This window comes from Dromaius novaehollandiae, chromosome 1, assembly GCF_036370855.1.
Source record: "Dromaius novaehollandiae isolate bDroNov1 chromosome 1, bDroNov1.hap1, whole genome shotgun sequence".
Taxonomy (NCBI): domain Eukaryota; kingdom Metazoa; phylum Chordata; class Aves; order Casuariiformes; family Dromaiidae; genus Dromaius; species Dromaius novaehollandiae.
In genome coordinates, this window is record NC_088098.1 from 103467026 (window position 1) to 103484033 (window position 17008).

The following is a 17008-nucleotide window of genomic DNA, read 5'->3' on the forward strand; positions in this document are numbered from 1 at the left end:
CTCCAGGTCATCTATCAAACTCTTCTATTTAATGATGCAAAGAAGTTAGCCAGCTGGTGTGTTGAGATCTCTGCCAATCATATCCATTATCAGCTTCCTGCTTTTTGTCCTCCTTGCCCAGTCTGGTTTTTATCTATTTGTTTTTTACATTCTAACTAGATGTGAGGTTACATATTTTTATTTTCTGTGTGTGCAATGGTTAAATCAGGAGCGTTTTAGTCTCTAGAACTATAGCAGTACAAATACCATACTTGCAGAACAGCATTCACATACCACCCCATCCTTTATCTAAATCCTACTCGTGAGGAAGGACCCACCACCTCCAGAAGTGATCTCTCTGCCAGTTCAGGCATTGTCCTGTCTGCCAAGACTGGCGGCTGAGGGCCCAATTAATTAGAACTGCCTTAGTAACGTGAAAAAGGGAGTACACTGAAAAGTATGTACCGACTCACGCAGGCTATTGACTGACCAGTGGATAGAATTTTCAGTCATCATTACCCTAGACTTGAATGACAGACAGATGGGAAGAGCTCTCTCTTTCATCCGCTCCACTGAGACACCCTAAACATTACCATTGGAGAGAAAAAGCAGAAAGACACACTTCAGCTTCTTGGATGGTGGTTGTCCAGATCTTTTATTACAATATAATTATTCTTCAGACTAAAAAATGAGGTATGCAACAAACTTTTCTGTTTTTAATCCAAAAGCACTTCATTAAAAATGGTTTAAAACATTATACATAGTTGTTTCAATTTCTCAGATTGCTCTCTCCTTGTTGACTAAACATGCAAAACCAGAAAACCCCTTCCACTCTTACACAGTTCTTTTCCTCAGAAACCAAACTGTTTTAATACCCTAATTTGTTTTCTTTGTACACTGGGATAACCCAGCCAGTGGTCCTGAAACTGGTATGTTGCTCCAGCAACTGGGGTTTGACTGATACGTCTGACAGTTATTTCCCTGTACCAGAGCTTGGCAGTGCTGCTAAGGCCTCTGTGTGAGTGCATGCATATATATGTTTACTGAGCATTACTGTTCTTTGGAGCATTTTCTTCTCCATAGTCAGTTTGGATCAGAGAAGATTTTGAGCTGTTGCTAGCATTCTCCATTCCATTGGAGAGCTAGCACTCTTCCATTAATGCGCAGCTTCCTAAGACATGAGGCCACTTCATTAGCAAGGGTGCCCACCTGGGAAGCAGAGGCCTCATGGGATCCCACACTGCTGCTTACACCGTTCTGTTTCAGGCTAGTCTTAGCAGTTGCTTCTCTGCAGTCAGGCCTCTGAAGGCTCAGGGAGCCATGTATCAGGACTGCAAAGAACTGTGCCCAACTGACAGGTCACTGTTCCTACCCAAAGGACATGCTTAGGACACTGGCCACTCTGATCCTGCTGATGCAGACAATCCGTGGCATAGAAGGAGTGGTGATCCCAAAGCATATGGGCAAATGGCTAACGGGCTAAACGGGCCTAGACAGCCAGGTTAGGAAGCAGCACAATGTCTAGCTCTTTTCCACTGGAAAACTTGAGGTTACTGAGCAAACTGTAAGCAGGAGGAACTGAATCTCTCTGAGTGCCAGAGAACATGCTGCTTCTGACCAGGCCCCTCTCAACTCAGGGACCACAAAGCATTTTAGAAACTCCATTCACTATGGGCTGAGCAGCCTCTGGTTGGTATAAATCAGTTAATTTTAATTAATAAATCAGTTAACAGCTAAATAAATCAGACTGTGACTGAACTCAAAATGAATAATGTGAGGAGTAGCTGCCATTTTGTGACTGAAGACATTTCTAAACCAGAGTGAAGGAGATAAGAAAAAGAATGTAACGGCTGGGGGAAAGAAAAGCAAATGCTGAACTGAGCAGTGGAGCTGCGAGCCGCAAAAAAAGAACTACAAAAGATTATAGAAGGGGATCAGAACAGAGACTCTGTGGACATCTGGAACAAAGAAGAGGTGAATATATCCCTTCAAATACTTTCCCTAGGTTCCCAAGGGTCCCAGGACATCTGGCTAGTGGACTGGTGAGAGCTTGTTAACAGGGGCTCAGTTTTACATAGCTGTCCGTGCATCCAAATAAGCTCACCTGTCAGAGGATGGACTGTTTTTATGTCAGTTGCCAACTGCTTGACTGTCTACTACTCAGATTTAGCACTGTGGCAAAATCATCATTACCACTGCCTCCCCTATGAGGTAGGTAATTTATGTGTGCAAGGAGAATTTGTCCTTTTAACAGCCCATTACAGACTTGCTTTAGAAACTGGATATAAACTTCAGAAAAGAAACCTAAGTCTTAAGCTATCTAAAAAGGCTGCCCCAAAACCCAGTCGCTGCTTCTGTCAGGGAACACCTAATATCCCAAGAGCCATCACACAGGTGAGAAAACACAGCCAATCTGCCAAAAATGGGTATGTATCTCCCAGTTGAGCAGGGCTCTCAGTTTCTGTGCCTTGTCCACAATTACAAAGGACTTCATAAAAAGTCCAGTAAAATTAACAGAATGGTCCCTCATTGACTAGACGGGATTTAGGATTATTCTGAGACAGAGACAGGTAGTAAGAAAGTCCCAAACGCTTACAACCCTATTCCAGGCACCAGTATAACTACTCCATTAAATACCCATTATCCAACAATCTACGTAATGTTCTTATGGCAACAGTTTAAGTGGGTCCCACTGTATGGGAAGAATTTTAAAGTTGACCTATTGTTGTTCTCTGTAGTTTTACTGTAAAGAATAATAAACCTAAGAGAACAAGAAAGAAGGTACACTGGTATTCAGATTTCCACAGAGATCAGTTTGAGCTGTTAAGAAAACCACAGAAGTCTCTACAGTTCTGTTTTCAGCCGTTCAGAAGTGATCTCATTGTAGTTGTTCTTCCTTTTCACTTTGTAAGTCAATGCTTGGGAATACTCAGACAGCAGATGCTCCCAGTAGCAAGAGACATCCTCCATCTGCAAGTGCTCACTGATGAACTGGCGTCCCCTAGAGACACACAAGACACAGTCAGAACCAACCTCCAAGAGTCCAACTCCTACAAGAGTCTGTGGTTTTGTTTTATATGTATATCAACTTTCACTCTTCTGTTTTTCGATGTGAAACAGCATGCATTGCTCTGTACTATCTACTTTAATTTCACAATTTTCATTTACCCTCATCGCTCTGACACTTGCAATGCTTTTGTTATCCTCAAGATGGTATTTGCTATCTGAAATAATATTTTTTATCCCAGATACACCCTGAGCAACAGTGGTTCATGCTGCTTCAGAAGCCAGTCACTGGCAGCCTGAATATATAATGTTTATAATGCAGACACGGTTCCCAGGGGTCAACTCATTTCATACTGAGACCAAAGCTCCTAACTTCTCATAGTGTTCAGTGGGGTTCCTGACATGGATCACATCCAAACTGAAGACCTAAACACATAACCTTGTTTTCCTGTTCCCCCTATTATGAGTTCTCCAATCCCCCTGCTGTTATTGCAGAAGATAAATATACTTTACCCTATTAGTACTAGACTGTCTTTGATAGGTGTTTCAGAAGAAGAGTGCCTGACAGCCAGAGAGGAAATACAACTTACCTCTCTGAAATTTCTTGTGCTATAGCATCGTTTTCCTTTACAAACTGCAACAGCTCCCTAAAATGAAGACAAAAAAGTTACTATGAAACATCTAGCTCAACAGAACATCAGACCTCAGCTCGACTACTGCGGAGGACGAGACTAAGGATTTACAATTGAGCAAGGGATTGGTGCTCCTCATTTCAGAGCACAGAAGAAACTCGCCATTCCCAGTTATTTCATAAAAGCCCTAGACAGCAAGCTGAACTCCGGGAGCTGACACGTTCAACCCAGTGACATGTTCCTTTTCCTCTTATCTGTGCTGCATAGCTATTAAAGTACCTAGTACCTGCTGATTTCAGTGGAGGTGGGAGACCTATGTACCACAGTGAAACTCAGACTCTCTAAGTAATACGAGCATAGGTTTCTTTGGGGGGTGGTTTTAAAGAGAAAAGAACGTGACCTCCAAATGAGTTTGTCTGCTGCCTAGGAGTGGAGGCACTTCTTAGTGTAATACAAACCAAACCACCTTTCCAAACGTAGCAGTGTTTTTCTGTTGCATGCAATGCTCTGCTAAGTACACTTGGGGTCTCGCACCTGACATCAGAGAGGTCTGATTTGACTGGAATGTAGTGGACCCAAGGCTTCAGCTGGGGGTAGAAGAACTCGAACCACTCTTCTCCAACGTGAAAGACAAGTGAACCACACAAGAAAAGATGTTTGAACCGGAAACTGGCAGCCACTCCCCGGAAATTAAACAGGTACCTTTAAAAACATAAGCAAAGAGAGGGACCCGATTACACCTGGCATTTTACAAGGAAATGCTGCCTGCCCTACTAAGAAATGTGCTACTCATTCAGGACAGACTCCATGCTGCTGACAAAGACTACTGATGACTGTTACTAAATTGGGCTAGAACACAAGTGTGTGAGGATGTCTCAGCCTGTTCTGTACAAAGGGGCATAGGAGGCATCAGGAGTTGGGGAAGTCTATGTGTACCAGAAAGGAGAAGTCTGGGAAACACTCTAGTAGAACGTAAAATGAGAAAAATTAATCGCATTTGCACAAAAACACAGATCCAGCCAGATCACTAAGCTCTTGCATCAGCAGATGCTAGCTGGTAGAATAATCACTAAATCATTATAAAGCAAAATAAAAATTTAAACACCAGACATACATGTACATGCAAACTAACAGTCTATATTTTTACAAAGAAAACCACAAGAAGAATATTAAACCAAAAAAGATGAAAATAATAATAATAAAAATCCTTTGTAAATCAAAACCACATTTCCCCAAAGAACATATGAAGTATGAATGAATACTGTATCTGCCCAATCATATTTCAGGTTCTCTCTTTCATTGTATACATCCAATGGCAACCTTTACTCGCACATGCACATCAAGGCATGATTCCTTAGTTCCTTATGTCTTTGAAGATATTAATGCTATGACTGTAGCACCAAAAAAAAACTTTGAACTCACAGCTTGGTACAGGAATTTAAAGAAAAACTGATTTAAAGACTTTTTGAGTCTGTAAAAATAAATGCATTTTCAATCTATATTTTTATTAGTGATCTAAGATCTTTACTTTCCCCAAAGCACTTTGCTTCTCCACACCAGATGGGGAAAGCTGACACTGAAAGTAGCCAAGCTAAGCTCCCAAATTTTCAGCTGGCTCTACGTATGTTTGTAGGCTTTCCATGCTGCATGTGTGGAATTTCTTCTTAGGGGAGTTAGATCTTAGCGGAAAAAAAAAAAAGAAAACAGAGAGAGACAATAGACCATACAAGCAAAGTAATAACACGTAGCCCTTGAACAGCTTTACTGGTCAAAACTCTTACTTGTATTTGCAGTGATCAACCAGTGGAATTTCCTTTGCAGGAGGTTTCCCTAGGGTGTCCTTAAAATAAAGAGAATTAAAAGAAAAAAATAAATACTTTACATTTTATATGGTGATTTTATATTCAGTTTCCTTCTCAGTTAAGTAGAAATAAGCTGAAATCTCAAACCCTTCCATCCCCACTTACAAGAAAGCCTTCTCTGATGGGCTTTTAGAAGTGTTAGAAAGAATCCCCAGCCCTTCAACTGAGGAAAAAAAAGTTCAATAACTTACATATAAGTGAACACCAGAGTATTGATGTTAAATTGGCAGCTACAGAGCTGAAAACAACTTAGGACAATGGACTATTTGAAGCCAAATGTAACTGGATTAGCCAAGATTGTCTGGAGAGAGCTGGATTGTGGAGTAACTATAAAACTAAAAACTTATAAGCAATAGTTATCAGAAAGTTATCAGCAACATGACAAAGAGATAGAGATGAGAGGAAAAAGGCTTAAAAGACAGAACAACACACAGGCAGTCTGGGGCTGGAAGGGGAAAGCTAAGCTAATTTTGTAGCAATGGAGGGGGAGGGGATGGACACAGGAGAAGGCTATCCACTCTTGAACAGCAGGCTTACAATTCAAGAGGGTGTAGAGAGAACCCAAAGCTGAAGGACAGAGATCTTACTAAACGCTGAGGTTTTAAATGCTTCAGGATCTAGTAAATAGTTCACTGAGCAGGATCCTAGTATATGGCCTTAGTCTCTTACTTCACCACTACAGAGAGGACTGCACTCTATTGGTTCATTTTCTTATGTGTACTGGTTTTCTTGAGCAAAAAACATAGGTGGAAAAAATAGTTGGCCTGCCAGACTTTCTGTCTCCTTCCTCTCATCCACGAGAGGGGTGTGGCCATCAGCAGAAGTACAAGTGTCCCCCACTGTAGAAGAACATCCACAACTCTCCACAGGATGCATCTCAAGCATCAAAGCCAACTTGCAAGGTCCTTTGTGGCTTGCACCCTCAGAAGACAGACAAAACACACACACACACCTTTTCAGACTTCCAGGCCTGGTTTTTAGTGTACTTAGCATCCACGAGTTCTGGGTTTTCTCGGGACAGCAGAATGAGAGGATCTCTCTCAGGGCTCGTTCTGCAAAAGAAACACCACCATTTTCAATCCATCTTAGCCAAGAGGGCTGATGAACTTCAGGACTCAAGACCCCTACCTCTTCATGAGACCGACCTTTTTATGTCCCCAGAAAACACTGTTAAGTGCCTATCACATAGTATACTTCTGTCCACGGGTGTATTAACAGAAGAGAAAGGGTTGTATGTACTGGAATGATTTGAGGCCTTGTTTCTTTCTTTCACTTACGGTAAAAGACTAAATGTGTAATAGCATTATTTAAGCAATTCCCAGGACAAATCAGCAGAGATGTTTTTCCTGCAGGCTTGATCCTGACAGGTACCGAATAGTTTAACTCCCCTTCCCAAATCAGGAGAGTTAAGAGATGTTAAGCATCTTTGGTGCTGATCCCTCTGACACAAATTAATTTAAATCACTACTGATAAACAAGGTTAGGAGCTCCCTGAGACTTACTCCCTGTGATCTCCTGAGCCTACCTATTAATAGTCAGATATCAAGTCCACCCCTAAGGCCCAACCATATTGGAGGAACAAAGACAAGCAGGGGTTAACACCATTTTCAAATTATCACTGGAGAGAGGGAGAAACTCTACTCCTCCCTTACCCCCAACTCTCAGGTAACTAATGCAAGAACACTTGTTGATTCACTGTAGAGCACTTTCGTAGAGAATGAAGAATTCACATTGTCAAGAAGCTGGTACAGCAATACCAAATCTTCAGATTTGTATCATGCACCTGCAGTCCCCATCACAGAAGAAAAGAAGCCGGTTCCTAGGCAGACAGTTTTACTCATTAAGAAATAAAGCAGCAAATTCATCACAACTTCTGTTTCTAGTATTAGACTTATTATAATAAATTAGTTGCAAATGGCGGCTCTTAAGGAGAATCACTAACGGTGAAATGCTGCTGTACAAAATGTCTCGCTTTCTTTTTAAAAAACATCTATTCTGGGTTATACTTGTTTAGGTCTTGGAGATAGAGCAATTTGCACATACAGATAGCTGACATGGTATATACTGGCAGAATCTCCTGCCGTAGGTAAATACACTCACCTGGATCCTCGGAAATATCCTTTGGAGATTTTTTTCATCCATGGCCATTTTTCTGCAGATCTGAAAATATTTTTTATACATGGCAATAAATGATTTAATAAAACCACGAAACAGCGCTCTCATCAATTTTCACAGCATGATCTCATTTTATTACTCTTCATTTTTGATGGCAATCACTTTCTTCATTATAGCAGAAAAAAACTCTCAGCCAGGTCCAATGAAACAGGTTTTCCTGTGAATAGTTGTGTTCAAGGCATCATGATATAAGCTACTTTTCAGAGCCACAGTCAAAAAAAATAAATGACACACAAAAACCCTTATCAAACCTTTACTTTAAGGATATTAACATTTTCCAAAAATTTGAATATACTTTTTACATTGCTGCTTTACTTTTCTTCATTTCACTGAATATGGATAGTGCAAAATGACTACAGAGTTTATAACCATTGTCATATCTCTCCTTTTCCGAACAAAATGTTGTTTTGTGTTTAAAACACATGGGCTCATTGTTTCCCCAAATAGCTTAACTTTAAGCAAATCCTTCAAAATAGCTCTCACATGCTTTGTTTTTTATAATGTGGTCATGTTCCTTCCTCTGGGGAACTCATCGTTCTTTTTTTTCTGTTGCATCTGGCCCGATACGTAGGTCCTGATCCTCAACCTGATCTGTGCAGGTTGATCTTTGCATCTGCATTGCAGGGAATGAAAGGATAAGCAAATGCTTTGGACCTTTATTATATTATATTATAGTACATTAGCATTCAGCTATGATTAGTCCCATAAATCTTCAGATTTTGAAGAGGGACATATAGCCCAGCATTCTGATGTCAACTATCTATATCAAGGTTTTTTCCTTGTTGTGTTTCTATTTTCACTTGCTGTTACATACTTCATATGTCACTTTTCAGGAGAAAAAACTCCTTATTCTGCTAACAGTCAAAGATTTGCCAAAATATAGACTTTCTGTCAGAAACATCTTCTGTCTTACTAGCTCATCTCAGCCCAGTAATGACTCTTGCTCCCTGAGAATGATTCCAGGTTTCTCTGTTGCACAACTGCAGCCCTCAAGTGAAGGTAGATCTGAGGAAGACTTTTCCTTCACCCTTCCAGAAGCTTATACAAACAACTTGGATCATCCCTGCAGTGAAACAAACATGGATCCTACAGAAGTAGCTGGAAACAAAGGAAAATATTCCCATGTGTCAGGGGAGATTTCTGCAGGCAGGAGATAACAACTACTGCTTTATTGACCAACCCTATCCCACTGAAAATCATAGTAATCTGGCTGTGACAGCCTTCTTTGCTAAAGGGTTGGAAATAGAGAAGCTAATTGTAACTTCTGGCTACACCATGCAAAGTTTCCATGGAGAATTCTTATACAGCACTTAGACTGTATGTAGTTTATGAGAGCCAGCAGGTCAGACCCCAGGACAACAGACCTGTGGTCTTAGCCTTCAATGCTGCCGTAGAGCTGCCCCAGTGCTAGAAGGCTTTTACTGAGATATATTTACTGTTATGCCTCCCGCCACTCCTCTTTCTTCCCGAAACATACCTTCTGAGGTCCTCTCTCATGAGGTCCCAGCGCCCTAAACCTGTTGGGTAAATTGGCCAAACAGCTGGTCCTCCTTCCCAAAATGTCCAGGCGGGATACATGATATCATTGTACTCAGGTGTCTTAAGAAAAAGGAGATAGTAGTTAAGAATAATCTAAGAATATGAGTAATATTTACCTCAGTTTTCTGACTGGGTCTGTCAGTAAAGGAGGCCCTTTTCAGGAATTCTGTCTGTTTTCTCTGTTACTGTTCCATAAGCAACCACTGGAGCTCTGTGGTCACTACTGTGTCACATATGAAGACAACCCCAACACAGAAAAGCAAGTGTTATTTCAGCACATATATTTGATAATTAGCCCTGCTCTGAGCAGGCACTGGACCAAATGACCTCCTGAGGTCCCTTCCAACCTAAACATTTCTATGAAGCTAAAGAGGCTGCAGCTTGCTGCAGGACATGTGATTTTCGTGCCTTTGAACGCTAAATCAGCCATCCAAAGAGCAGTTGTTTTCTTGCTGGTTTTCAAAAACTATCAAAGTTTTCTTTGGGATAAATAATTCAGTTTGGTACCATGCCAAGTTGTTATCAGTGAGAGAAGAGTCAAATTCTGGCTTCATTTTTTTCTAATTTTCAGCATCATGCCTTCCTGTCAGCAAGTTAGTAGTGCTGCTCTTCTACTGCTGAGAAGGCATTTGCTCACAGAGTTCAGCTGTGTGCCTGTGCTAGAAAGACGCACATTATACTTGATTGGTCATACCACAACAGTCTACAGAATCAATAGCTCTGCATTCTACCTCATCCAGGGACTAACACCAGATGTGTTGTTCGGAAATAACAAAAAAGATCCATAATATACCTGACTAGTAAATATCAGAAGATGCTGAGCTCCATTCACCTTTCTAAAGATTTGGGCCTATGTATAGCTACAAATGTTTTCTATTGATCATAGGTTAAGAGGCATTATTATCTCCTCAGTGATAAAGGCACTTCTAGACACTTGTACCTTTAGGTTTGCAACACTTCAGTTTGTTTCAGACTTCCCAGAGATCATTTAAGAATTTACCATGACAAAGACTCATCACGTAAGAATGTCAGTTCTTCACTCCTATTTGAATGCTTAAATTCCTGTTTAATCAGTGGGAAGACCGGCACTTAAATAAGACCAAACCCTTCCATGAAACCAGACTACAGGCCACTTGACTGCACTACTAATAAACTGTCTGTCCAAATTACTCATTTATCTGTCATCTGGAGATACTGGAGAGAGTCCAGTGGAGGGCCACCAATGTAGTTACAAGGCTAGGGCACATGACACATCAAGAGTGGCTGTATGAGAACCCAGAGAACTAGGTTTGTTCATCCACAAGAACAGAAGGCTTGAGGGGATCTAGTAGCTATCTTCTACCACCTAATGGGAAGATTCAGAAAAGATACAGGCAGACTCTTTTCAGAAGTGCACTGAGACAGAATGAGAAGCAGCAGACATTGATTGCAACACAAGTAATTGCAATTAGACATTAGGAAACACGTTTTCACTGTGAGAGCGGTCAAATACTGCAGCAGGTGCCCAGGAAGGCTGTGGAGTCCCTCTCCTAGGGGATGCTCACAACTGGGCAGGATGAGGTCCTGAGCACCATGAGCCAATTGGCCCTGCTCTGAGCAGAGCGCTGGACCAGACGACCTCCTGAGGTCCCTTCCAATCTAAATGAGTCTGTGCTTCTACGATCTTCTCCTTCTCAGTCACATTGTTTTGGCATTGATATCAAACCACGATGACTCCAGACATCACCTTAGCCCTCTGGGCCTTCCAGGATATAAGTAAGCCAACTTTTCAATCCCTTATACGTTCAGCATCAAACCTAAGCTGGATCCTTCCTCATTCTGGTAGGGGCTAACACTGGCTGTTTACATGTGAGCTGGGCCTGAATCACTCTGTTATGGTTAAGGCTAGGGCTGAGGTTGCAGTTCAAATATTGCACAACAGTGACTGGAGAACTCCATGTCTTGCTGGGTCCTGCAAGCCACCCAGGGGCAGGACGATAAATACGTCTGCAAAGATTAAACTACCGCAACCTATTCTGCAGCTACTTGGGTCCTGCCAGCTAGAATTAAGGTTACCTTAGGGTCAAGGGGTAACACAGTTAGCTTTACTACTGCATCTTGCAGTGACCACAGTTCTTGAATGACAGTGCTTGCAAAGCTGTATCAAAATTTTTAGAGATCGTTTTAGGATGACTGGGGAGTACTAGGCAACAGTTATAAATCATATGAGGGTTCGGACTGCATGAGCTAAAGACCTGGGTTTAGGGTAGGACACTTACAAGTTAGCATAAATAGAACGGGGTCCCTGAGTTAGCAAGAACAAGTGGTTTACTGCTTCATTCTGCACCTGTTATGGTTTGCTGGGCTTCAGTCAAGGACAGGGTCAGGATCAGGGTTAGACAGACAGAATGCAGGATTTGGGCATGTTGGGCATACACTGAGCCAGAACAAGATCTACTGAAGTGTGAGGTGTAAGGATATTTTGGTGAAAAGGATGAGACACTATGGTTTGCTACACTCAAGTTTAAGAATGGGAGAGGCAAGAAAACATACAGTAGGGTTCTCCAGTCTGGGAATGGAGAGGCAGAGTGTAGATGTCGGTGTGTGCGTGTGTGGAGACAGAGATGGAGAAAAGAATCCGGGGAAAAGGGTTAACAGAAGACAAAAATATTACAGAAAAGATGAGAAACATTTATCTATGGTAGCAACAAAGAGGACTAAAACTTACATATTAATTCAGACTGGCTGTATGACAGCTGACTGATGATCACATATCCTTAGAGCTACAATTTTAACAGAGGCACTGTAGCAAATCACAGTGATGCTGGCACATATCTCATCCAGCTGTGTAGCACTCCACTGTGGCAGAGGTGCATTTTTGTCCTGGAAAAGGAGCTAATGAGGGGAAAAAAACTATTTTATTGAATAAATCGCTAGGTCTCTCTGCCAGAAAACTGGAAGTGTGAAGGAACATAAAGAGCAAAAAAGAACAACCAATTTTGACACAAAGGAGATCTTTGGAAGACCATCTTCAGAAATACGTTCCAAAGAAAAAGGAGGATGCAGGTCTCAGAAACGCCCAGCATGTGAACCCCTTACCTTACTGAAGGAGAAGACTGGGATAATAGGCTTCATCCATTTGGGGACTTGGGGGTAGTCTCGCACATTGATCACCATCTCCATGTCTGGGAGGCGGTTGATGATCCCCAGAAGGAAATGCTCAACTCCACTGCATCTGTGGAAAAATGACATGTGGCAAAGAGCAGTAAGGAGAAGGCAGACTCCTGGAATCTCTTGAAGGCTTTTGCTCTCTGTGTAGAAGCAGGAGAGATGGTGAACCTGAGACATACCATAACTCAGGCTGGGAACTGCCTATAGCAGCCTCCGAGCTCCAACACAGCACAGATGCCAACGAAGCAACCCATCCTGTTCTACCAGCCCTGATCCACGGCTGTCTCTGGGATCCCACAATCATCTAACCCTTTGTACTGTGAGGCGCAATAATGACTTACTTCTTGCCTACATTTCAGCCTCATACATAATTTTCTTGGTTACTACCCTGATAAGGAATTCAGAACTCTGAAATATCATTGTGCTCGACGACTTTTAACTTGGCAGGCTTGGGACTAGTCTTGTGTCCTGGCTAGGGAGACAGGATATTCTGCATGACTCTCACCTTGCAGGGAACATGCAGTCATGCTCACGATATAACTTTTTCTTAATGATTTGGTAGTGCGTTCCAAGCTTCCGGCTCACCACATCTAATATTATTTCCCTGGAAATGCCACCTCGAAAAGGAGCCAGGTCCTGCTTCCAGACGCTGAAACAGAGCAAATATCAGCCACCATTAGGCACAGTAGGGAAGACACTGCATGTAAATTACTGCAACATACAGGAGAGGCTTCTAGCTAAAGTAAGCTCAGTGTAGCTTCCAGGAACTCTGCTACATGCGGCATAACAGAGGATTCAATTTAACTCACCCCAAACAGCTGCTGCTCAGAGACACAAAGGTCCTAGCTTTGGTCTCTGATGATCTACAAGCCGTTTGCCTAAACAGAAAGCCCAACACAGGACTCTGAAGCTCAATCAACACAGACAACTCCAGTTACTCTCCCAGTTACTACACACCCTGGCATGTTACGAGTAAAAGTCTTCATCTCACTTAACCTTTGAGTTCTACAGCTTGAGCTCTGGCCTTCCAGGAATGCTAGGCCACATCAAGGCCAAACTCCTCATACAATATCATGCTATTTAGCCATAAAAAAATAAGTTAAGAGCAGAGTCCCAAGAAGCAGCATCATCCAATCATGCTATGTGCAGGGAAAGCCAGTCCAGAAGACCAAGCCTATGTAGAGTATGCTCTGTGACATCTGCACACTGCCAGCGAGCTCCAAGAATGAAGTATGAAAACACAGACCTAACATATGTAATAAAAGACAGGAGAAAGAAGATGCAGTTTATGTGAATTTAGTCTAAAGTTCCTCAGATCTAATTGCTGGGAGCAGTTAGGAAAACCGACAGATTATAACAGCCATGGAGAATTCCTCCCTATTTTTTGGCAGACACTGCATTGATGCCTTGGTTTAATACAACAAAAAAAAATTGCTGCTTAACAGATGGGCCAGCCACAGAATGAGCTGTCAGGCAGCGATGGAAATGTAATGTGCTTGAAAACAGGAAGAGAACAGGAGGGCTTTATGGCACATCCATGTCGTGTTAATCTAGGTCACTACCTTCCAGTTGTCACTAATAAGTTAGGACCTTCAGTTGTTGGCCACTGAGTGGCAGAAAACCAGACACAAGCAGAATCTACTACATGGGGAAAAGTATGTCTTTCAGTGTTCTGCTGCACATTTAAAGATCTCCAAATCAGCTAACAAAATGAACTGAGTTTCTTAGTGTCACACAGTGCACATGCTATATTATCCTTGATTCTTTTATAATGCTTGTCACTACAGAACACAAGTGCTCCACCACAACCTTTAAATGAACTATACTATAGTGAAAACTTGGTTTGGAGCTCATGGCAACTGTAACTTCCTGTTACTATCAATTATCATGTTCTGAAGCAAGTCTGGAAGTTGTAACCACCTGGGAAGGGGTTCTACCCAAAGGTGGGCAGGAGATGATGGCATATATGTTTAAAGCTCAGGAGATGTTTCAGGCTATATCAGAATTGGAACTGAGGAAAAAGACTGGAAGACTAAACTAGAAGAGACTTTTCCTCACCAATATTTCAAGAGCAGTGAAGATCAAAACTCCAAACAGTATACAAACAGCTGCCTAATATGACTCGTCTGATATTAAAGACCAATATAGCACCCAATCTCCCCCCCAAAATAAATGGTAGAGTTGAAGCTTTCTTAAATAGAGGACTTAAAACTGGGCATCTGCATTTGGAAACCTGATCCTAAAGACAGAAGAATTAATATTTTGCCTCTTCCCTGTATTCCCTCTCTCTCTTTAAATAAAAAAGCTGTTTAGAGGTATTAAAAAAAAAACAGTCCTACAGTCCCTACCTATAGAGCAATTATGGCCAAGGCACCTGTAATGTAACTTCTCCACACAACAGTCATGCTCTGTCAGTAGGAACAGATGTGAAGTTTGGTCTGGCTAGGTCTACCAGACAGCTTAGCCTGCCCTTGTACTACCTACAAATGTCTTGCATCCATATGTAAAAGTCTCTAGCTCTCTGCATTACATTCACTATGGAAAGATCAGGCCAGCATTTAAAATGCTAGCAGTCTGCATAATGCTCTGTAGTTACAAAAAATAGTCAGGACTTGAGTCTTCCACAGTGAGCTCCTCTTGGATCATGCTTTGCTCATGTTAAAGGCAGGTAGTTAAATATCTGCTGCCTCTCCAATTCTCACAAGCAGTGAACTAAACTCCCTCTAAACAGTGCTCCTCCAATTCTCTCCTTCTCTCTTCTACTAGAAGCCCTGTCCTGGCACAGGCAGTGAGCAAAGTACTAGGGAACAGCACATCATCACACCAAATGAATCTGTGTTCTGTAGCAATCCTTCTTCATCTAGTTACTTTAAAATGTTTTGCACGTACGTTATCTCTTTCATTTTCAAAAGTCCGCAAGAAAGAATTGTTAGCAACATCCCATGGAAAGAGAAGGCAGAAGTGGATTGTTAACAAAGAAATATGACCAACTGCATGGGGATATGTGTATTGTGTGATCATATATATGATGCTGACCGTTTTGTGTTGTTCAGTTGGACAACAAGAACCGTGATCTGTTTGTGCTGGACACACCTTCACTTGGAAAGCTGGAGACCAACCCATTTCACACAGTACCATTAATAACCTCCTTCTTCCAAGCACTGTGACCTACGATAGCTGCAGGTATGACACTTTAGAGCCCAAATATTCCATGGCTAATTTCCACCCATCAGTGCTGGAATGAGTATTCCCTCTCAGGGCCAGAGGCCTGTCCAGGAAAAGGAAACTAGTCTCTCACCTTTGGTGGCAGCTGCAATTCTCCTTTACACATGGCTTATAAACTGCCACAGCTTTGTTAATTTGGTCAGTTATTGTTTTCCATTTGGTATCTAAAATATACAGGAAAGGAAAGTCAAAGGAATTAATCCATTAAACTCTCAAAGCAACTAGTGGGAGCTGAACAGGATTTCTGGTACAGCTGACATCACAGCAAGAGCAATGCATCATGATCCCACAACATACTTCACTACTTTCAGTGCAGCTGAAGTAGAGTGTGCCTGACATAGAATGTGCTCAGGCCACCTCAAGAGATGGGAAGAAGCTGAACCGCTATTCACTCATTCAGTCATTCAACCCATGACCGCTCCACTAACACAATCTTCAATTAGGTGTCAGTGAGTCTTTTAATGTAGACTTGCTGAGTCCAGACTGCAAAACTAAACTCAGCTGCCTGAACAGGCATTAGAAAACCACAACTATTAAAGTGTTAGAAAACCACAACTATTAAAGTGAGTTAGTTGCATTTGGCTCTGTAATTATAAGGAATTGGTGCATGTCCTCCTAATATGTTTTAAGTGATTTTCTCTCCAGAAGAAGGAAATAAAGGTAGAGAATAAGGGCAAATTCTAATTCTCCTAGCTAAGAGAGATCAACATTCAGATTCTTTTGCTTTTCTTATTCAGCTGCACGCCCATAAGGGGGGCACATACCTTGCTAGTTCTACTACTGCTAGCAAAAGGCACAGAACAGCCTCCAGGCGTGATACCCTTAACCCCGGTTAAGCTTAGGCACAGTCCCTACACCACACGGCGGGAAGAGCCGTCACACGCGAGGATGCCAGCCCAGCTGCGCCCAGCTAGGGGCCACCCAGCTGACCGGTGGGGGGGCTCGGCCGGTGATGGCGCAGCGCACCGAGCACCGCCCGTGGCCGCAAACTCGCTATAAAAGGGAACCTGGCCACGGCGGAGAGGCTGCCCGGGGCGGAGGGGACTCCTCCACCCCGGCAGAGAGGGGCGGTAAGAGACGGGGGCAGGGCGGGCCCTGAGCCCCTGCGGGCTGCCCCTCCCCCGGAGGAGGGGGCACGCCGTTAGGCTAACGGCCCACGGCCAGGTGGCGGTCGCCCCTCTCCTAACGGCCGCTCCTCCACCCCAACAACAGCGTATTCAGAGGACACGCGAGACCCCGGGGCGCTCCCCCCCTGCCCCCGTTCGCTCACCTGCCGGGTCGCCCGCCGCCGCGGGCACCGGCCGCCACACGGCGGCCGCCGCCAGCGCCCATAGAGTCACGGCCGCCCGCCCCATGCCGCCGCCGCCGCCAGCGCCGCCCTGCGCCTGCGCGCCCCGCCGCCGGCCCGCCCAGGGGGCCGGTGCGCCCCAGCCAAAGATG

At 43.1% G+C, this 17008-nt stretch overlaps 1 protein-coding gene across 2 annotated transcripts; it reads right to left on the reverse strand.

The window, feature by feature from the left end:
• Positions 1 to 615: 615 nt before the first annotated feature.
• POGLUT1 (protein O-glucosyltransferase 1) lies at positions 616 to 17004 on the reverse strand. Of its 2 annotated transcripts, XM_026093354.2 has the most exons (11): positions 16839 to 17004; positions 15642 to 15732; positions 12849 to 12992; positions 12272 to 12407; positions 9132 to 9253; positions 7580 to 7639; positions 6432 to 6531; positions 5399 to 5457; positions 4152 to 4319; positions 3576 to 3632; positions 616 to 2980 (listed from the first exon to the last, which is right to left on the reverse strand). In XM_026093354.2, exons 1-11 carry the CDS (start codon positions 16921 to 16923, stop codon positions 2824 to 2826), a joined length of 1179 nt encoding a protein of 392 aa, XP_025949139.2. In that variant the 5' UTR covers positions 16924 to 17004; the 3' UTR covers positions 616 to 2823. The 2 variants fall into 2 exon arrangements, with proteins under 2 accessions (XP_025949139.2, XP_064378952.1); XM_064522882.1 differs by lacking the exon at positions 15642 to 15732 and having other exon boundaries at positions 16839 to 16997.
• Between the last annotated feature and the right edge of the window lie 4 nt (positions 17005 to 17008).